Source organism: Pseudopodoces humilis, chromosome 3 (assembly GCF_049639895.1).
Source record: "Pseudopodoces humilis isolate 2021_Gansu_Grassland_sample_001 chromosome 3, ASM4963989v1, whole genome shotgun sequence".
In the NCBI taxonomy this organism is placed as follows: Eukaryota; Metazoa; Chordata; class Aves; order Passeriformes; family Paridae; genus Pseudopodoces; species Pseudopodoces humilis.
The window spans coordinates 4,868,927-4,891,467 of record NC_142202.1 but is presented as its reverse complement, the minus strand read 5'-3'; the positions used below and the strand labels follow the sequence as shown (position 1 = coordinate 4,891,467).

The window sequence follows — 22,541 nt, the reverse complement described above, 5'->3', positions numbered from 1 at the left end:
ACCAAGACCCCACATCATCAGTCCAGCTTTTCCCCTGAAGTCATTCCTCGGAGCCTGGGTGCTCCTTGTGGGCCTGGCACTGACATTAGGTTTTCAGGTTTGGGAATTTGGGCCATGATTGTGGCAGCTCCCAGTCTCAGGCTTCTTTCTGCAAATCCTGTGCTTCCCAGGAAAGCCCCCAGCACACACTTTCTTTCTAGTAAATCACTAAAGGACAAGTTTACATGATACAACGTATGTTTTATTCTTTATAACATCTAACTTGATTTATTTTTTTTAATTTTGATGCTCTGCTCATTCTTAGAGAGCAATTACTTTTATTACTCCTTTACACCAATACCTTCTTTGGGATATTAATTTGTTTTTTCAGCCTAGTAAGTGGTTCTGCCCACCAGGGAGTTACACAGTGTACTTCAGAATTGTGTGTAAGCATCTTAAGTTCTATTCAGATAGCAAAACACTTGACAATGTAGAGTATTTCACAGGGTCTTGGTGAAACACTTCCTAAATTTTCTTCTCCATGGACACTACAGTTCTTTTGATAAGAATGGTGCCAGCTATTTCCTTGGAAAAGATCAAGCTGGTATAAGGCTGTCTGATTCAGCCTGAGGGCATCTCGCCAAATCTGTCCTTCTGTATAAGGGAAATGCAAAATTTTAAAACAAGCCAAAACAAATAGAAATGTTGTTGTTGTTGTTGTTAGCAATAAATAAGTATCATAATTGATAGTAATTGTTTTTCATAGTAACAAAGCACTGACTATTCAGTAGATGGTGTGCCTCTGGAATAGGTAAGTTTTATCCTCCCTTTGTGCTGGCCATTTTCATTTTCTCATGGAAAATAATCTGAAGCCAATAGAATTGCAGCCATCACACTTGCAAGTCACTGTTTGCCAGTGATCATCCTTAAAATGCTGGGAGAAAGAAAAGGGGTTTAGTTCTTAATCCCCTTAACTTCATCAGTCAGGATGAGACATCACTGAGGTCCCAGAGTTACCCAAGACAGCTTCATCAGGCTGGGGCTTCGGTGGCAAATGCTTTTTTATTTTTGAAAGTCAGAATTTCTTACAAGGTCGTTTTACTATTAGTACTATTTTTAAATCCTCATAATCGAAAAGGTTACTCCCACGCATGCAGCTGTCTGCGGAAAATCCCCAAACTGCAGGGGTTTGTCACCAGTGAATTCCCCAACATATAAACAGCTGCATTCTTCTAAATCTTCCTTCTGAAGGTGTCTGAAAATCCTGCTTCCAGCCAGTGTGTGCCTGCTTCCAGACAGCTCCTTTTCCCTGTAATGGGAAGAGACCACTCTGCTCCAGGGGCTCCCTGTGGCTACGAGGCTTTTCTGTGCAGACCCAACACGGCTGCTGCAGGAAACCTCTCCTTTGTGAGGGCCAGTCCCATGGAGAGTGTTAAATTGGCATTTTCCTCCTCAGCAGGCATTTGCACAGGGGAGCAGGGTGCCAGTTGGGTATTTCAATCTTGTTTTCAATTATAAGCATTTCATTGTTGAATGTTGCTGGTTTATTATGTGATAATTAAATATGAATGATCATGCAGTCATTCTGCCAAACAGGCTGTAGCAGAATGAAACCAATTCCTCTCATCCTGCTGAATGGCTTTGGAGGTGAAAGGAGTGATCTATTTGCTGTCCCTTATTTTTGCTGTCCTATTGTTTCAGTACCACTGGCTTCAAAATAGCAAACTAGGCAAGTAATTACGGACATAAATCAGAGGAGGGAGCAGAGTGAGGTCAGGACTGCTTTGCTTTTCGCCTGCCTTTTCCCAGCTGCCTTTTTCTGGGAGACAAAGAAGTACATTCCTATTAATTTTGTGATCTTACTAGTGATTAAATGTTTTTTTTTGACAAAGTTTGAACCTCTGAGTGCTTTCAAACAAGGCTTGAGCAGACTCACCTTGCTTAGAACAAAGGAACAAGTGCAGAGCAAGTGACCAGGCTGGGTCTGATATGCTGTGGTTGGTGTCCAGTATTCCACTTTCAGCATCTGACATGCCTGCTTGGTTCCCGATACAGCACGGTCAGTGTGCAACACAGGCTGCAGCCCAGAGAGAGAAATCTCCTTGGGGTGACCACAGTGACTCTGTTGAAAAGCTCAGTGAGTTAAGTAAGATGCAGCCAGAGATATTTAGCCAAAGTAAATCAGCAAAACAAATGTGTTTTCAGTAGAGCCTGGCTGATTTATGGCCCTGGCCACCAATCTGTACAAGTTATTCTTGTCGGGTGTTTGTAAACGTGAAGTGGTGCTCAATGGGAGTTCCCAGGTGAAAAATGGATGCAGCCACATGTTACAGCCTTCAGGTGGTACTGGCTGAAAAAATAAAATCTTTCTTGAAGGAGAACTGTAGCTAAGCACTGCTCGCCTCCCATTCTGCCAGGAGCACCAGTATTTTGGACATAAAGGAGTAGGGATGGGTGGGGGGATTTATGGAAGGCTTTGCAATAGTGGGACACAAACGTGGCCAGCACTTGGCATCCCTGATGTTGGTTTCCCAGAGCCATGGTTGTGCACCGTGGTTTGCTGATGCTGTATGTTACAAGGAGATGGAATTAAGTATTTTTCCCTCTTTCCCCAGTGTCTTTTATGCTAAGTTAACTAAGAGGCAATCCTCAGTGGGATTCTGCTACTCAGGAACATACTGTTTTGTAAAAAAAGAAAAAACAAAAAAAATTCAGTGCCTGCTTAACTATATGCTACTTTTCATTCCAGTAGTTTGTTAAAATAACACATAGAAGTGACCGCTGAATGATTTTCATTTAGCTTATCCATGCCCTGCAAATCAGATTCAGCCCGCCAGTGTGGCTTGATGTAAACAACTGAATAACAACAAATCAAAAAAATAAGTAGTGGGATTAAATGTCTCTATTGTTGGCTGCTGAACACTCACCTCTGAAATTGGGCTTTTGGAGAGTGTTTTGGGGTTTCATGCCAAATCCCAGCTTGTGGTCTGCACAGAATTTAAACATTTCTTCATGTCCTACTGTAATTATTATTGAGGGTTTTTGTTTTCAGCAATGAGATATGTGACTGAAGACCATAAGACATTGCTACAGGTATTCCTGGGTGAATCACAGACTTTTTCCTTTTCGGTGGTTTTTTTGGTGAAATACCAAACGAAAACCGGTATTTAATCAAAGCAATTTTTTTTATTCCCAGACTATTGTTCGAGGAAACAAGCCTCGAAAGGATACTTCAATCAACGGCCTGCTGGAGGAGTTTGACAATATCTCAGTGACACGCTCCAATTCCCTGCGGAAGGAAAGTCCTCCCACCCACCACCAAGGAAATGCAAACCACGTGCCGAGGCACCAGGAGGAAAATGGCTACATCACGTATTCCCAGTACTCCAGTGAGTCAGACACTACAACAGACTACGTCGTGGAGAAGTACCGAGACAAGACTCTGTACGGGGAGGAGCTGGACAGGTACTACAAGGGCGGCTACGCCGCCAAGCAGAACGGGCACATGATGAAGGTGACGTCCCGGGACATCTATTACTCAGAAGTGACACCCCTGCAGTCAGACCTCTCCAGGTTCCTCCCAGATTACCACGCACACCTGGAGACCAAGCCCAAACCGCTGGAATATGGCGGCCTAAAGCTGGAGTATCAGCGGATCCCCAGCGGATCCTCCCTGGACTACGGAGATTCCTTTCCTTACGCCCCGTCCCGAGCGTCGGTGCAGAGCGAGTGCCCCAGGGAGAGGCTGGAGTACGGTGACGGTGACTGGGGACACGGCCTGAGCAAGGATGACTATGATAAGAGGCCAAAGTCATCCTACGTGGACCCTGCGAGCCCTCAGCCAGCCATGAGGCAGAGATCCAGGTCAGGCTCCGGCCTGCAGGAGCCGGCCATGCCCTACGGAGCAAGCGCCTTCAAAGCACACCAGCAAGGACATTCCTACAGCTCCTACACCTACCCCCGCCTGTCCGAAACCGCAGCAGGCGTTCCCAAGGTAACCTGACCTGCCTGGGGACGGTGCTGCCAGGGCAGGGATCAGCCTCTCCACAAGGGGAGTGCCAAAAGTCAAAGTTAAGGGCAAGGAGCCATGCTTGGGCACACGATGCTAAGCGTGGCTGGTAACGTCCCCGAGAGTTGTGTGGCTGCTCCTTGGCAGGTGTGGAAACCCGCCCACTTCACTTAGGTGTATGAAAATGGATGTGAGGGACCAGTGGGTTTAAGATACTTATTAAAAGGTAGGTTTGGAGATGCCCATCTTCTGGGGATTTTATTTGAAATTCCCAATAAGCCCAAGTTCTTTGGCAGTTTTTGTACATTTGGGAGTTTGTATGCCTGAGGAGATCTCAGCAGGAGGTGAGACGCTGGTCTGGTTTGAATATTGGATACTTCTGTGTTTGAATTGTTACTGTGCAAGGCTGAAACCTCTGAGCTTCAGTATTTATACTGTATTTACAGCATCTTTATATTGCAAAGTTTATTAGCTCTTCACTGCTCATGAGAGTAGGGGCTTATTCCTTTCCATTGCTTGGTTTTTAAGCATTGAAATTAAATCAAAGCAGCTGATCTCACCCAAGACATTTTAGATGTAGTTTAAAAAAAGGGTTGATGTGCAAGAAGGCATTTCAGCCATGTTACCTAGAAGCAGCTCCTCTACACAAATCTGTCCCTGCTCTGCCACATGAGATGTATTACCTACACAAGCTTTCCAACCCTGCTTGCAACGTGTGCTGTGACCACTTGTTCAGTTCAGAGAAGAGTGCTTTTCTCACACCTCTAGTCACATAACCAGAATGACCTGCTTAGGCATCTAATATTCTGCAAGAGATGCATTTTCAATGTAGTTTGCACTGAACATCACTGAGTTCCCCATAGCAACGGGCACTGTGATGATCATTTTTCCAAGTCTGGGGTTGCTGTGACTTTCCACATGCTGAGGTAGGTGACTGTCAGTGGTGAGATCTGTTCTTCTCTCTAATGATACCTGAACAGTGCATTTGATTACTGGCTGTGTGCTCTGAGAACATGGTTGTGTCCTGCTGCAGTCCCAGGTCTCTGCAGATCCATGATATCCCTGTGTTGGAGGTGTGCCTGTGTCGAGCTTCCTTAGGTTTTGGCTGCTTTGCCATTACCATGGTGCAGTGCCCCATGGTAAAGGGTGAGCCATGCATTTTTCATCCCTCTTTGCACTGAAGCACAAAGCTGGGCTTTGGAGCTTGAGCATAAATCATGGGGGAGTAGAAATGTTCCAAGGTCTCTTTAGGCGCCTTCCCAAAGCTCAGGGTGTGGTAGGAGGAGTGTGTGTGGTAGTTAACTTAGCACCAGTGTGGCATTCAGTGTGGATTCTGGAAGTGGGAGGAAAATCTGGGATGGGTTAGCTGCCATTTCCTTTATTGAAAGCAGTCTTTTTGTCAGAGTTCAGGAAGGAGAAGGACAAATCCAGTAATTCAGAGACCCTGTAGCACCTGCTTCTGCCAATTTTACAGCATTCAGCAGGGCAGAAGACAGAGGTGATTTTTACAGCATTACAGCACTTTGAAAAATATCCCATTAAAATGCAGTAACAACTTTTATTAAAAAAAAATATGCCTCTATGTAAGATTCAGTGTGAGCTATTCTTCTCCTCAGAGCATCAAAAATACTCCTACAGCCTTGGTGTATTGAAACTTGATGATTCACTGTTAAATGCGGCAGTTCAATTCCCAAACCTGTCCTCAGCTCCTGGAAGTGAATAGGAGTTTCTTGTCTTGGATGATTCTTGAAGAATCTTCGTTTGAAGGAGGCATTAGTAAGATTGTTCATCAAATGGGCTTACTAAATGAGAGTCAGATCTCAAATCAGATATTTTACAAATGAGATTGGGTTTAAAGTATAATTGGGTGAAAAAATCAGTGAAAAAGTCTGCAGGCACAAATGTGTGACATCGAAGTGCATTTAACAAGAATGTTCATTTTGGCTTGTAAATGTGAAGAGCAGATTTACTTCAGTATTATTTGCAAGTAAGAGATGTCAGATAAATGCTCTGTTTCATCATCAGTGATTTCAGTTGTTACATCAGAAGGCTTGCCTGCCCTGGGCTTGGCCACTGCTGTGCAGTGGAACCGTGGAGGTGTAGGATGCCAGAAGCTCAGATTGGCACCCTCTGACCCATCCCTGTGTCACCCACCTGCTCTCCTGTCCTGCAGACTAACTCTAGTACACCTGCATGGAGTTGGAGAATCTGCTGTGTTACCCTCACCACACAGAGTTGGTGTCTCACCTCAGTACTGTCTCACAGTATCGAATTCATCATGCCAGGTTGGCTTGTTTTTGGCCAGTCCATACTGCATGGGGGTTTTTAATCCTCCTCTTCATCACAGGCAGCCCTCTTAACTTCTGGCACCCAGCCCTATTATTTCAAAGCTCCTTTCCCTGTCTTTTTCCAGAAGGAGCTCTTTGTGACCCTCTCCTGTCCCTCTTTCAAGGGCCCCTGATGGCTGCTCCCCCTTTGCTGCCTCGTACTGCTGTAAGTTAGCAGAGGTGTCTCTCACCATTGTCCTCTGTGTCCCGCTGTACTACGGGGACATTTCCAGCCTGACAAAGGCAGGGCCAAGCCTTTACTGTCAGAAACCCCCTCCCTCTTTCCATATCTTCCCATTCATGTGCCAGCAGCTGTACTGAGTGCTGCCTGCCACCTCTGTGTGTAGAACAGGGAGTCTCGGGGATTTCCACCTGCAAAGCACCAGAGAATAACCTTTGCCTTTGCGATCTCGGTGTGATTTACAGACCACCCCTTCTACACCTTTCACCTGGCAAACTGAAGCCTGATCAAATGGAAATCTTTTGCATGTCACAGAGGGGTGAGTCCATCCCACTGGGACTCAGGGATGCGGGCTCTGGGCGCAAGGCTGTGGCTGCATCTGTGCCGCAGTCCCACTGCAGAGCACATGGGGACACCCGCTCGGCTGAAAGGCTGCCCAGACAGCCTCCTCGTGGGGAAGGGACCCCTCAGGAACAAGCAGGTGTTCCCTGTGCTTGCAGTACATAACAGGCATCACTGTCACCAGAGTGGGAGCTGGAGTGAGCTTAGGCACAGCGTTATATCCATGTTTTAATGGCCGTGTGCGGATGCGGGAAATGCCACTGTGCCATGATGGATGTCGTGTCAGCGCTTCAGCTGCTCCTTTGACCTGATCTTGAATGAGGGCAGGACTATCTTCTTCTTTCCTTTGTAATATTTAAAGAATTTCAGTTCTGTAGGTGACTGCATTCAATAGCAGAAAGAGTTATTAGTGGACTAAAGTGTGTTCGATTTTGCCATGATGTGGAGCACTGCATCAGGACACAGGCTTGGAGGAAAGCTGATTTACTCATTATAGCTCCTGACTTTTTGTAACATTTCTTGGAATTCAGGAAGTGGGTTTATATTGTCCAGCAGTGCTAACCTCAAAAAGCTTCCGAAAATTCTTAGCAAGCACATTGAACCCCTGAATTTTCATTCTAAAATTTCACTGCAGAATATTATTTTGCCAGTTTGTTAAGCTTAGGGCATACTCAGAAATACCAGACATGGGTGAAGCCTCAAATAATTAATTGGCATGGATTTATCCAGCTTGAATTTCTAGACCAGGTTTTCCCCATCTCAGTGGTTATAAAGAAAACAGTGTATTTACAGCCAAAGCAATAAATTAATTGTCCCTACATACACAGATATATAGGACAGGGTTAGATTGAGTTCCCCTCCCTCCACCAAACCATCTGAGCACTTTTCCACATTAATTAGTTTGGCAGATGTAATGTCCTTCATGAAATTGATGATGTCTCTGACTCCTTTCTATATGATGGCTGTCCCTGCCTGATGTAGTAAGGGAAATGATGGCTGTAATCATGTGGATTTTTGCCTAAGCAATCCCAGCATCCTGGGAGGCGGCTGTACAGCCCTGGGCGGTCCCGATGGCGGGTGCCTGTCAGCGTGCGAGCCTCGCGTGGAAGCAGACTCCAGCTTTTGCAAGGGAAACCTCTGAGCAGCCCCTCTGGAGAGGCATTCCCTCTTTCCTGCTAAAGCTCTCGTGGAATGAAAGGACAGGCATGCCTGGTTCACGCTGGAGGTGGGAAAGCGCCAACATAAAATTGCACCGGAGGCTTTTCTTCCCGCACCGAGGCGACTCCAGCTCCAAACTCCTCCTCGCTGTGCAGAGCCCGCGGTGATAAATTGATGCTGCGGCAGATTTTTTTTTTTTTTTTTTTTTTTTTTTTTTGCAGTCTTAGCATAAAATGGTCAAATGATGTTCCACCGCAGAATTCAATTTCACAGTTCAGTTGGGTCCTTGATTACACTGCCAAATTCAGATTAATGTGCATTTAACTAACATGGATCAGGGACTCCTGGCTGGCAGCCAGCAGTAATAGTAGCAACCGTGAGCTGTGTAGAGTTTGCTGCTCTGTCCATCCCTGTGCACTGACACTGAAATTGATTGATTAAATGAACTCATTGCCATAATTATTTGTAATTGTGCTACATGATGAGCCTGTGTCAAACCACCCCCCTGCCCTGAGATGCTCCACACATTGTCAGGAGTCACATACTGTAAATGTGAAGATGTTCTCCTTCAAAAGAAAAAAAAATAATTTTGGGGTGTTTTTTTTTGTTTTACATCTTTTGAGGGGTTTTAGTTTGGATAGAAGCAAGCAAACTGTTATGTTTGTAAATGTGAAGTATTCATTAGCCTTCAACATAAGAAGCTTAGAGAAGCTTGGAAAATACAAAAAATAGAAAGGAACCTACAAATGAACAAGGCTCCCCATTGGGATAATTTCCTTTGCGATTTTCTCTGATTTCAGATGAAAATTATCAGTTTTGTGTCACTGCAGTTAAATAGTGTGTCGCTGTGGAAAATGATTTAAAGAAATGGTGAATTGAATTAGGCTCCTCGTCAAACTCTCATAAGCAGTCACTCAAACAACAGCTGGTAGTATGGCAAGACAGGAGATGACAGGGATTTCAGGGTACCACTACCTCCACAAGAAGAGGTTGGGTTATCCCTGAATTGCTGGAGGAAAACATAAGAAAAGGCTAAGAGCTGAGAATCAAAATCCAGGTACTGGTAAGACACAAATTGGCATTTGCCAGAGGGCAAATTTTGGCTGGATGTGACAGGGATGGGATTCTTAGAGGAAATGGCCCAGAGATCCTGCAGGGCACTGCAGATGCAGAGCAAATACACTTTTTTGAGCACAGGTCCCTTCCAGCCCAGGCCATTCTGTGATTCAGGAAAGGCTGTTGAATGTACAAACGGTACCTGAACAGAAGAATGGACCTGAGATGCACAGGAGATGTCCCAGACCTGCCCAGCCTCATATGCTGAGGGCACTGCAACCCTCAGTGGTCTGAAAATCCCTGCCCAGACTGGGGCAGCAGTGCCACGCTGGGCAGGCCAGGTACAATGGGGGAGCACGTTGTGCCAGCTGTGCTGGAAACAAAGGGAGTGGAGGGTCAGGGAGAAAGGTGCTGTTCCCCCAGCCTCACTCTCCACGTTTGTGTTGCAGGTGGATTATGACCGAGCACAGCTGGTCGTCAGCCCACCGCTCTCTGGGTCGGACACCTACCCCCGGGGCCCAGTCAAGCTACCTCAGAGTCAGAGCAAAGTCAGCTACTCCAGCAGCAGCTACCAGTACCCTCTGGTCTACCACAAAGCACCCCACTATCACCAGCCGCCTCTCCAGCCCGGCTCTCCCTATATTTCCACCGCCTCCTACCCCAGCTCCCCGAGTATCACGTCAAGTGCTTATCCTCCCCCCAGCTGGGGCTCCTCCTCGGACCAGCAGCCCTCCAGGGTGTCCCACGAACAGTTCCGAGCTGCCCTGCAGCTCGTGGTCAGCCCCGGAGACCCCCGGGAGTACTTGGACAACTTCATCAAGATCGGGGAGGGCTCCACAGGGATCGTGTGCATCGCCACCGAGAAGCACACGGGGAAGCAGGTCGCTGTGAAGAAGATGGACCTCAGGAAACAGCAGAGAAGGGAGCTGCTCTTCAATGAGGTACATGGGTTTGGGTGGTGCCTCAGGTTTTTTAGGCAGCAGGTTCAGCAGGAGATAAGGGCCAAATGCTGCCATCAAAAGCCAAATTACTGTCTTTCTAAAAGAGGTGGTGAGTCCCACACACATCTGTGCTTGTATAAATGCTGTATGGCCATACCACTTTCCAGTGAGCTACTTCTCCTCCTGGCTTGAAACTATAATGCTCTCACAGAATGTATCAGTGGTCTGCAGTGTATCAGGTGCTCAGACATAGCCTGGCTGCCTTTTTCTGTCTCCTGACACAGTTTTTTCTTCCGAGAGGGAGGATCCAAACTAACCAGACTGTTCCAGGGTATGTGTGCTGTGTTTCTGGCATCCACATGCTTTTTGTTTCTTCTCTCCTTCCTCCCCTAACCATCAACATTCTCTTTGCTTTATCGATGGTTTCTAAGCTAAGAGCTGACAGTCTCTTTGTTATGGAACTATCTGTGTTAATTCCCACATCTCCTTTCCTGAGTGTTTGCAGCCAGTTCAAAGCTCACACCTGCTTATGGGAGACTGTTTTCCCCATGTACGTTATTTTAAATTTCAGAACACTGGTTTCCATTTGCCATTTTTTCACCCAGTTTGTTTGGGTCGTGAGAGTACCTTCTGCAACTTGAAAGAGTTTCTCTTTTTTTTAACTTTTTATTCCCTTAAAGCATCTGGTGGGGTGTGTTCACTGCTCCCTTTTTGAGATCACTTGTTAATATCCTGATCAATACCAAAAACACTATCTCAAGGAAACCTGTGAGAATGAACCTTTTAATTCTTTCTTTTGTTTCCCATACACTATAAGTGTGTCTTCCCTCAGCACTCAACAGATTTGTTTCCTTAAAACCTTTAAAAACTTCACATTTTTTAATTACAATATTAAACAACAAATTTCACTTGGTTCTTCTATGTGCACGACTTCAGTGCACGACTGTCCTGATTATTTGGGTTTGGCTTTGCCTCTGCTGTGGTGGCTCTAACTGAGCATCTCTTGAGCAGTAACATCTTGAAGCATGTCCTACATGCTGTGCAGGACCAAGATGCTTCCCTGACATGCTCCAGTCACTCGTGTCATCTGAAAATCTCTTGTCAGCAGTGATGAAATCCCTCTGTCTGTGATGAAGCCTTGCCTGGCTGTTCTCTCTGCTGGCTGCCATTCTGACAGCCCTCAGTACCCTGTGGTCATGGACATGGTCTTGGCTGGGCTGCCCTTACTGTGGTGTCAGTTCTGTGCAGTCCCTTTTAGGTGTGGGATTGGAGTCATCCCCTGTATGACCAGCAGTGAGAGACTGGAGAGTCTGATGTCTCTCGACATTTTGGGGTGCATTTGTGTGGGGGCAGGGGCAGCTCTGGCCTTGCCCTGGCAAGGCAGTGCCCTGCTCCACGTGCCCCTAGAGCCAGGTATGGCACCAGTCCCTGGCACAGTGGGGACAATGCTCCACACCTGCCCCTGGAGCCCCAGTCCGGCCCAGAGTGGCCAAATGACTGCAAGTCCCACCTGGGGGAAGGACCCAGGAAGGCCAAGGGGTATTTAAGCCAAAAACAAGGCAAGCACATCTTGACCCTACTTTTTCTTGGACTTTCTGAGCTGTGCTGGAACCCAGGAGTTGGTGGCTGTATTTGTCCCGTTCTATATATTTTCTATCTTTCTCCTTCTTCTCATTCCCTCTTCTCAGAATTTTCAAGTAACTTAAAATTGAACTTAAAATCCAGTTAAAAGCCTAGAGTTTCCAAAGTTGAATGGGCCAAGCTAATGGGCTTTGAGAACTGTTTTACATGGATTCAGTGTTGCACAAAACCTTTTACCAAAGTTCTCTGATTTTTCTTAAGTTGCCAGTAAAGTTTTTTGTTGTTTGACCTCTTGAGAATTTCTTGTTGGTATTTCTCCTGTGTGTCTAACTCAGAGTACACAAAAACCAGGAAGCCTTTTAAAAGTTTCTTTGAGTGAGTTTTCTGGGGCCTTACTCCAGCATTCTGTAGAAAATCTGTCCAAAGTACCATTTATTACGTGATAAAAATGACTTTGGTGTGTTGAGCGATTGATCAGGTCAAAAAAAAAAAAATCTGTTGTACTGAAAGCAATTGGCAATAAAAAAAACAATTAAATAAACAGGTCTGTTCCTGCAGACTGAAATAAAACAGTTATCTACTGTTTATACTCTACCAGCTAGAGATTCTTTCTTCCTCCTGATGCATTTATGACGACTGATATTTCTATGTAAATATATTGATTTTGTTTATGCACTGGCATAAGGATTAGGGAGGATGTGATTCATCACAGAACCTTCCCTTAGCATCAGTGAAAAAGAAGGTCAAAACAAGTGTCAGATTTAGCTTGTAGCATTATCAGCTCGTCTCTTTGTGCCTCTGCAGGTTGTGATCATGAGGGATTACCACCATGAGAACGTGGTGGACATGTACAACAGTTACCTGGTCGGGGACGAGCTCTGGGTCGTGATGGAGTTCCTGGAGGGCGGCGCTCTGACAGACATCGTCACTCACACCAGGTGGGCTGGGGGATGTGTACAAAATACAGAGAGAAAAACACAAAACTGCATAAAATACACATGCATGGACAATATATATCCATGTATTTTATACGTACACATAGTTAAACCCATACATGACATGATGGCTTTACTGTCATCAACAATCCAGAATTGCAGGTGCACTCCTGTGAACAGCAGCATTTGCTAAACCAAAGGGAAAAAAATACCTGAGAGGGCCTGCTGGTAGATGGGGATTTGTAAACACTTTAGGAGGTGGCTTAGCAGCAGCACAACTTTTATCCATTACCTCTTAAAATGGCAAAAAAGAAAAAAAAAATTATTTTCCCTGTTTGGTGATCTGTATTGTTGGGTTTGCTGTCATAACCATGTCTGTTCTAAGGGTAATTTCTCCTAACAAAGGTTATCTGCAAACCAAGCCTAAACCATAAGGGGAAAAGTATTTTTATATCAGAATATTTGTGCTTATGGTGGAGCACATTCCCATATTTCACTTAATATCATACCTTTAAAGCAGGAAATTAGCCAGCACAAGAGCTGCAGTGTATGGAACTGCTCTGCCTCTTCTGAGGGGAGACATTAGATTTTACAGCCCTCTTTACATCTGCTCTTTGCTCATCTGCTTCTGATAAGCTGGACAAAATGAGATAGGGAAGAGGGATTCTTTATTTAATTTATTCTTCTTGAACGAAAGAAAATTAAAATTTCCACACCAAACCAGTGGGAGAGTATGTAGGGGAGCAAGAACAAAAGTAAGGAGTTATAAATTAGAAAATCTGTCTTCTCTCCTAGTTTAATGATGCTTTTAGATCCTACCAAGAGTTATAGGTGTTTTATTCTTTAGTGTTACCTTAGCTTGTGTGCTGAAATAAATCACAATATTGCAAGTATTTGCCAAACCATTAAAAGCTCAGACTTAGATGTGTCTGACAGTTTACCACCAAACAGATGTTCCCAGGACACCACTTTTTAAGAGCTGTCATCTATTTTTTAACTCAAAATAGTCTTTTCTTAATCTTCTAGGTGTTTTTTTCTACATTGCATGACATTCCCTCAAAGATTACATACTTAATAAAATACGTAAAATACTTACATAAAATACTGCAAATGGCACACAGAATGAAAGCAGAAATCTCCACAGGTGTTCTTCTGCTGATGTGGAAGAGATGCTGGGGACAAGAGCAATGAGACAGTGGCACCAGGGTGCACAGCCCATCCCAGGCACTCCACTGTAGCTGAGAGAATGACCCCAGAATGGGGATTTTCAGCTGTGCACAGGAATGAGGACTCTTGTTTATTTTTCTACTGAAATACCCAGAATATTTTTATAGAAGGCAAAAAAGTGTTCTCAAAGAGCTACAGCTCAGGGCCTGGTGTTTTACCTACACAATTAAGAGTGTTTTTTCTCATTTATTCCAGGCCTGTTTCCATCCCAGTAGTGATGCTGGCTTGGCAAGCAGCAAGCTCACTGTAAATAAGGCATTTCTGTGATTTCCCAGAGGGAAACGGGCTCCAGCACATGGCACACTCAGCTTTTTTAGTGCTGCAGGGAGACTGATCCAGGCCTTGCTGCAGGGCTGATCCCCACACCTCATCTCCTCTTTCTTTTGCCAGAAATAGGACCAGAGATTAACCCCCGGAGACACTGCCTAACAGATCTCCTGTAGAGTGGTGTGAATGTGAACTCCTGCCTCTCCACATCCCCTCTCCCCATCTTCCCCAGCACTCAGCTGTTTTATCCCATTGCTGTTGCAGGATGAACGAGGAGCAGATCGCCACGGTGTGTCTGTCCGTGCTGAGAGCCCTGTCCTACCTGCACAACCAGGGCGTCATCCACCGCGACATCAAGAGCGACTCCATCCTGCTCACCAGCGATGGCAGGGTGAGCCCCCGGCCCTCCCAGCTCCCAGGGCTGCCAGGACAATATCTGTGCACAAAGGGGCACTGCCTAGAGAAAAAAATAATACAGGCATGGGGAAGCGTGGCGTGGGACCCACAGATAACTTGTTAGAGGGTGTGAGCAACTTGTGAGAGAGCTGAATCCAAAAAACACAAGCCTGGCCTCACTGGTGACGGGCATCTGTGCTGCAGGCAGAGTCTTTGGGGAGGGACTGGAGCCTCAAATTCACTGGCAGAGGAAGCTAGGCAGTAAGGACAATGGTCAGATGATGGGAGACCTCCTTTTGGGCTGCACCACTCCTACCCTCTCAAAAAACACTTCCTTTTTACCACACTTAGTTATCATTTGCTGTTTCTGTACAAGTGCTCTGCTTCCCCAGTTGGGAAGTTGGGAACCCCAACATCAATCTATGTAAATAGGAAATAATCTGCATTACTGCTGAAACCCTCCCCAGATGGTAGAAGTGGCTTTCACACTTCCAAGATGCTTGATAAAACCTGTCCCACACTTCCATTTATGTTACTTGCTCTGTCTTTCTGTTGTTAATGAGCAGAAAGAGAAGGGAACAGAATGCTGCACTTGACTTGCTCAGTAAACAAAACGTAGTTTGCACACAAAAAATTGAGGGTTGCTCCACTGGCCTTACACACCTGTCTAAGGCAAGACCTGGGAGGTTGGACTGAGCCTAAGGGCTTTGGTTTGGAGCCAGATCCAGACCTTCCCCTTCTGAAGGTGAAACTCTTGGCTTCCCAGGCCTGGTCTGACTCCGTAGCCAAAGGCTCGCCTGTCTAATTTGATGCCCACTTCACCGAGGGAGAGGGATTTTCTTCCTGCAGCAGTCACAGGCTGCTCCCGTTAATCCTGTCAAGGAAAGAAAATCCCACGTGTGTAGGAGTTTTTCAGTTGTGATTTCAGTTCATGTTGCTGAAATAACATCTGATCTGCACTCAGGATCTGCATACAGTACCTCATTATACTCATTACTCCAGTCCTTATTATCTGCATTGCAGATTTCTTTATGGCTGTGTTGTGCAATTATCTTTTTTTAGAAAATAGTCGTCTTTTATGTACTCGAATGAGCAATAGATATGCAAAACCTCTTGTGCTCCTACAAAATAAGATTGGGCTCTGCTTCCAAAATATGCATTATTTCTTCCATTCTTCATCCTGTAAACTGAAAAATACATTTAGCGTGGAGGACTTGGCTATTATTGGCTTTGTTTTAGAAATACCAACAATCATTTCATAATTCTGTTAAAAATAATACCCATAACTTTTTAAAAAAGTAATGTCTGTGCTGAATCCAAAAGAAAAGGAGTGCTGACAATAAGTCTACACAAGGCAGGGATTTATGCAGCTTCCCACTCCAGTTGTCCTGGGGCTGTTTGGGCACACTTTGTATCCCCAAACACGGAGTGCTTGATGGGATACACGGCCTGTGGACCTTGGGCATGGGTCACCATTGAACTGTGAGTGATGGAGGTTAGAGAAATGACCAGGAAAATCCCTTTGAGAGCTTCCAGGCCTCCAGATAAGTACTCGGGGGGTTAAAGTAAAGATTTTAGCCTTAAGGAACAAGCTGCTTCTGGAAGGGGGTGATGCCACCAACCCTCAGACCAGCTTGTTGTGGTTGGAAGTTGGAGGAGTTTTCACCTTGGCATTGTACAGCGACAGAGAGGGGGAGGTAATAATTTTCCATAATTTTTGTTGTTAAAAAAAAAACTGTCATAAAAGTGTGAGCCAGGCACATGATGCAGCAAGAGCTGCTCTCCGGAGTGCTTGTGTATCCCATTATTTCTATTTCAGGTCACTGCCACAGCTGCTCAAGGACAGTACTAATTCCTGAGTTCCCAGGCTCAGAGAACAGGTTAACTTTTTGGCAGGGAGTCTTGTATCCTTCCCAGCTTCCTTCTCCAGCTTAGCTCTCCTGCTGCATAAAGATGGCAGCTTCTTCAGTGATAGTCCACAGCGTGAGGTCCTGGGCTTGACAAAACATTGGCAGGGGTTTTATTTTCTGTGGGTGATAAAAAGGAGTGGGGTGAATGTCACTTGTTTCCCACATTTTCTGGCAAACTCAGAGATTGTACAAACTACAGGAGGGGTGTTCATCACTTGGAATATGTGTATTACTGGATAGCACATGCATAACTACAAACCTGGGGGTTCTGTTTGGAATATTTTGTTTTTCTTTTATTTTTAAGTGTTATAAGCCATTTATCACCTCCACATCCCTTGCTGGTGGAGAGGCAATGGGCTGTGACAGATGATATCAGGAATGAGCACCACTGCCACTCTCCTACATCTCCCCTTCATTTTGATGAGCTGCTTGTTCCCCAGGCTGTGCTCCCATCTCCAGACACTCCTCCACAGCTGAGTTGCTGTCCTGTCCCAGGAAAATGCTGCAGCTCCGTCTCTGTCCCTGCAGCTGCAGCTGCAGCTGTGTCTTGGAAGAGTTTGTCCTGTTAATCAAGAGGGGCTTTTACTTCTTCTTTTCACAGATAAAATTGTCTGACTTTGGGTTCTGTGCCCAAGTGTCAAAGGAGGTCCCCAGGAGGAAGTCCCTGGTTGGAACCCCGTATTGGATGGCGCCAGAGGTGATATCCCGCCTGCCCTACGGCACTGAGGTGAGCACAGCGGGCACTCCAGAGGGGATATCCCAACTCCCTGTGGCACTGAGGTGAGCACAGCGGGCACTGCCACAGGGAATATCCCAGCAGGGGATATCCCAGCTCCCTACAGCACACAGGTGAGTGCAGCAGGCACTGCTGGAGGGGATATCCCAACCTGGTGGAGCTCTAGCAGAGCTGTGCAGTTCAGAAGCATTTGCACAGCTCTGCTAAATAGCAGCAATTACATTTGCCCTACAGTGCTGCATCATGGCTAGTTTGAAAGTATTTCCCCAAGATGAAGTTATTAAATAACAACTCCATTTAGCACTCTTAGCAGTGTAAGGCTTTTACATATTTCTTGGGGCTCGGGGTGCTGTAGTGAAGGAAATCGGCCTCATTTGCACACTGTGAAAGGCCCTTTGTTGCTCTTTAATGTCAAGCCTGCAGGCTGGAGCTACAGTCACAGGTGCACACCCGCACGTGCCAAACAGCAGCCACCTCACACACCCCTCCTGCACAACCTGGTCCCATCAGTCCTTGCACAGGGCCACTCTGCTTTCATCCAGCTAAAGCCTGCCATTTCCTTCCTCTGGAGAAGTGCCAGCGGGTCCTGGAGGGTCCCAAACCCGGGGCCAGCTGGGTGGGTTGCATTGCCACCCTCTGTGGTAGGTTTGGACTCCACATGGGCTCATCCCTTGCAGTCATTGCTGTCATCAGTTGGGAGACAGGGGCAGGAAAGCACCTCTGTGGGAGCTGTTTCAGGCACTGCCAGATGTTCTGAGAAAGGCAACACACATTTTTACTGGAACCCTTCAGAGGAGCCCAGCAAGGTGGGGGTCCCGGCAGCTCTGCAGTGCCATTCCCCACCCATTGGGCAGCTGTGAGTCACGGCACTCCTGGCCTGGCAGCCTGGGAAGAGCAGTGCCCTGCACTGCGCTCAGCTGTGACAGTGACTCACACCTCCCCAGCGGGGACACGGCTGCCTCTGCTCCTCTGGGGGGGACAGAGCTGCTGCCTGAGAGTGCTGAGAGGAACAGCTGCAGAGCTCCACCCTGCCAGCAGACAGAGCCAGGGACATGGGTGTGCTTACAGCTGCACATACACATAGCTCTGTAGAGTACAGATATCTAGAAATACAGACAGACACAGGGAAGGGGACATGAGCTGAGCAGGAGCTGCTCCATCCTCACACTGCTCTGGCATGGCACAGTAAGAGCACCCTGCAGGCACTGCTCTCCACCCAGGATCTGCGCTGTTGTAGAAGACATTCCAGAGATAATAACATCAACTATTATTAGCACAGTAATAGCTTAGGGAGATTATAAATTGGCTGAACTTAGGGCTACATTAAGTTTCCCCACCAGAAGGGAAAGGGAAAAAAAACGGATTTAAGCTAAAGGATAGTGCTGCCAAAAAAGCAAAAGCAGAATGAACTTGCCCTGGCTGTATTTGGGCTGGCAAATGACAGGAATTACAGTCATCAAAGGATTTGGATTCTGGAGCAGCTCTGCAGCCAGCCAGGGCTAAGACAAAAAAAAATTTTTTTTTTTTTTTCTTTTTTTTGAGCTGGAGCTGAATCACTTTCTGAAGGTCTTACATAATGTGCTACCTGTGCTGGCTGTAAACAAGCCTGGGTGTAGCAAGTGTATGCATTTGCCTTAGGGTCTTGAATGGAGTTCTCACAGTCTTTAAGCTTCAGGGAAATAGAGTAAGTGATTCCACAGCAGGTGAAGTGTTACCCTGCTCTCCAGCAGCTGCAGAGCCAGCCTGGGGTTGGCATTCAGTGGGTGCAAACCAGTGCAGCTGGAATGCAGGGCAGCAGGACACAGCCTCTGCAAGGCATGGAGCTTCCAGTGGGCAGCACCTAAACCAGCTGCAGACCCAGGTTTGTAAGCCTCTGCTAATCTGTTGTGTCGATGCAGTCACTGCTCGGAAGGAAAATCACGGCTGGTTAAAGAAGGAAGATGGATGTGCTGGATCTCCAGACTGCTGGCTTAGGCTGGCATGAGCCCGCTGCAGGGCTTGCACAATCCCCAGTGCTGAGGCCCCCTGCAGTGCCAGCAGTGCTCATGAGCCCCGTGTGTGTTCCAGGTGGACATCTGGTCCCTGGGCATCATGGTGATCGAGATGATCGATGGGGAACCCCCCTACTTCAACGAGCCGCCGCTGCAGGCCATGCGCCGCATCCGGGACAACCTCCCGCCCCGCGTGAAGGACATGCACAAGGTCAGCCTTCCCTTGGGGGTCAGGGCTTTGCACAGTCCCATGCTCAGTAACACTGCAGGCACACACCCAAATGGTAACTTACGTCTCTAAGGAGCCACCCTGGGCAGTGGGTCCTGCACAGGACTCCTGTGGGGAGGAAGTGAGGCCAGAGCCATCAGTCATGGCCCTGTTTGTGCCTAACCCTGGCACTGCTTTTGCAGCCAGCAATGGCAAAGGGAGCCAGGCACAGCCTCATGTTCCCTGTGCTTCCCATCCTGCCTGAGGACCAGAGCAGCTGAGCTCACTGGCCCTGCTGCAGGTGAGTTGGTACATCCATGTGAGGTACCTTTGGGCACCTCCCAGTTTGGGTGTGCTTCCATCAGACCTGAGCCCTCAGCCTACCTTAATGCTGTTCTGCACCCCAGTGACACCCAAATGCTTCAAACATCAGCGGCACAGCAAAGACCCACAGCCCTTCAGCTCAGCACAGCTGTTGCAGTAGGGAAGATCACTGTCCCTTGTCTTCCCAGGAAAACAGCATGCACAGAGCCAGCATAGGTGGAGTGTTTTTGTCCCTCCCTGATGCCAGTGTGGTGTTTCAGGTCTCCTCGGTCCTCCGGGGCTTCCTGGACTCGATGCTGGTGCGGGAGCCCTCGCAGAGAGCCACGGCACAGGAACTGCTGAGACACCCCTTTCTCAAACTGGCTGGGCCCCCCTCCTGCATCGTGCCCCTCATGAGGCAGCACAGGCATCGCTGAAGCTTTTTGGGAAGAGGTCAGTGCAGAGCCTGGCTCATGGCGTGTGGGATCCGCAGGCAGGGAGGAGGAAAACCTTGTGAAGGAAAGCAGCCCTGTGGAAATATCGCGGTGTATAGAGAACCCCAAAGCCAGGCAGCGCTCTCTGTGCTCCCGCTGTGCCAGGGACAGGGAGCAATCCCAGCCCTGCTCCGCCAGGCACCGGCGCTCCCAGCACTGCTGTCTGCCGGGCCAGCCGGGCAGAAGGCACCAAACGCCAGCGTTGGAAAGGTAATTTAGCAGAGGAGAGCACAGCCAGAGCAAAACACCTGAACTTTACTGCAGGCTATGGCACTTCTGTTTCAGAAGAACACTTTTCTGACAAAACCAAGCACTTTTTATCTCGGTCAGAGCAGCGCAATGTATTTTGCAACAAGTTTGTAATTTTCTGTACAGTACATTTTGATAACTTGCAGTACTTTGTCATGTAACTGTTGTGTTGGTTGAAGTAATAAGTGTAACCTAGCGAGAATTTGAAAAGATGAAGTTTCCTACTTTTTTTAACCCTTTTGAAAACAGGAGAAAAAAAAAAAAGAAAAAAAAAACCACAACCACCTTTAGGAAGTTGTAAGGTTTTGCAGACTTCCCATGGGGCAAGGAGGAGGCTCATCCCACCCTCAGGGCAGCTGGAAGAGCCAAGGACAGCTGATGCTGGCAGGGGCACCTCCCTTGGGGCACTTTGTGACAGTGGCAGCCCCTCCCAGCTTTGGCCCAAGGCCTCCCCCAGCCTTGGCCCATCTCTCTTCTCTTTTTATGCCACCACAAGGCCAGTTCTGCCACCAGAGAAGCCTCCATGATTTCTGTCACGCTCTGGCTGTGGAGAGGGAGAGCAGGAGGTCCTCCTTCCAACCCCAGAGGGAGCACCAGAGCTCAGGCAGAGCCGTGGGATGGGATGAGAGGGGTTGGGATGTGCTGCCAGGCGTTTGCCATAGAGGAGAAGTCGTGCTGCTGTCTAGACCTTTCTGAATGTTGATGCAACAGTTGACTACTGCAGTACAATTTTGTGTTATTTGTTGAATGACTTTGCATGTTAACTGTAGGCCTAAATAGATTTGCCTTTAAAATTTTTAGAAGTGCTTCATAATTATTTCAATGAGAAACTAATTTTATTTATTAACGATTAGTTGTTTTTAATTATGTATAATACAAAAGCCATGTTTTTCAAGTTTGTTTTTTTTTTTTCTTACTGACCTCATTTTATGGTATCTTTAAGAACCACAAAGCCAACTTTGTGAAAACACAGTTTCTTTCTTATTACGGAATTTCATAGTTAATAAATTAATTGTTATTTATTGTAGTAAATTATAACCAAACATCTAAACCTGGCAGGAGCTGTTGCTTAAAGATCTTCCTCTGGGAGAAAAGAATTGCCAATAGTAAAGAAGCTCCTTTAGTTCTGCTCTTAAAGAATATTTGGAGGGAGAGAAGCAATTTAAAAAAAAAAGTGAAAAAGGAGGTAAGGATGATCTGGAACATGGAATAGCTGTTCTTACATCAGTGTCTTACCCCACTGCTCTCTCTCCCTACCCCTGTTTGCACATTTGAAGAAGACACTGAAGAAAATGTGTTTGGCTCCTGCCACCCCCCAGCTCCCAGAGCCCACCGGGCCAGGAGCACCCACAGCCTCCCAGGGCTCTTTTGTAGTCTTGACAACTCAGGAAACCAGGCTGCACCAGTCCAGGCAACGGCACAACTTAGTACTAGCCACAAAATTACCTTTTTTAACCATCTTTGAATAAAAAAAGGGGTTGGTGGGGGTTTTTTCTTCAATATTCAGCACATTTTAGGCTGTACAAGTGAAGAATTTTCTGCAACTTTCTTATCATTAGATACTTTAAACGGTGTTCATCAAGTTTACTGAGAGTTTTGTCAATTTCAAAGGGTTTTTTTTTGGGAACACCAGCTACTGGTGAGACAAATGCACATGCAAGTTAAATAAATTAATTAATAAACACTTCAAGTTTCAGTGTGGGTTTTTTTTTCCCCCGTGCCTTTTTTCTACTTTATAGATTTGACTCAGTCCCACAGTACTGGACCAAGCAGATAATAAAGAAAAAATGTGTTATATAGATACAGATACTTACATATATATATGATACACATGTGTGCAATACCACATACATATATATAAATAGAAATAGTGATTTATAAAGCTGTGCCAATTATATTTAAACAGAAATAGTGATCTGTCAGTGCATTTCTACCTTCCTTTCTCTGCCCCCTAAATAATCCCTTTCTTCTTTTGCCTTACACATCCCTGATTTTTAGCTCACAGCTGTTTTTCTCTCACACCTACTCACAGCAATTCCTCCCAGTTTCCCCAGCAGCACCAGTCAGCTGATGAACCTACAATTTTATTTGCTGTCTTCAAGTCTTACAAATGAAGATTTCCATTACTTTTGGTTTCTGACATCAGTAAATACTTCAAAATACATTGAAAAAAATGTAATGTCATCACCTAAAAAACAAGTAAGGTGTGTGAAGAGCATCCGTTCACTCAGAAACTGAGGCCATGCTCCAG

General features: G+C 46.3%; 1 protein-coding gene across 2 annotated transcripts in view; it reads left to right on the top strand.

The window, feature by feature from the left end:
- Window positions 1–22,212, top strand: part of PAK5 (p21 (RAC1) activated kinase 5) — an 87,392-nt gene extending 65,180 nt beyond the window's left edge. For both annotated transcript variants that reach the window (XM_014254604.2, XM_088053514.1), the window contains exons 3-9: window positions 3,176–3,973; window positions 9,502–9,993; window positions 12,379–12,512; window positions 14,268–14,394; window positions 16,911–17,036; window positions 19,113–19,247; window positions 19,829–22,212. In XM_014254604.2, the coding sequence (XP_014110079.2) occupies window positions 3,176–3,973; window positions 9,502–9,993; window positions 12,379–12,512; window positions 14,268–14,394; window positions 16,911–17,036; window positions 19,113–19,247; window positions 19,829–19,984 (1,968 nt within the window). In that variant the 3' untranslated portion in view covers window positions 19,985–22,212. The remainder of the gene's footprint in view (window positions 1–3,175; window positions 3,974–9,501; window positions 9,994–12,378; window positions 12,513–14,267; window positions 14,395–16,910; window positions 17,037–19,112; window positions 19,248–19,828) is intronic.
- The last annotated feature ends 329 nt before the right edge of the window (window positions 22,213–22,541 follow it).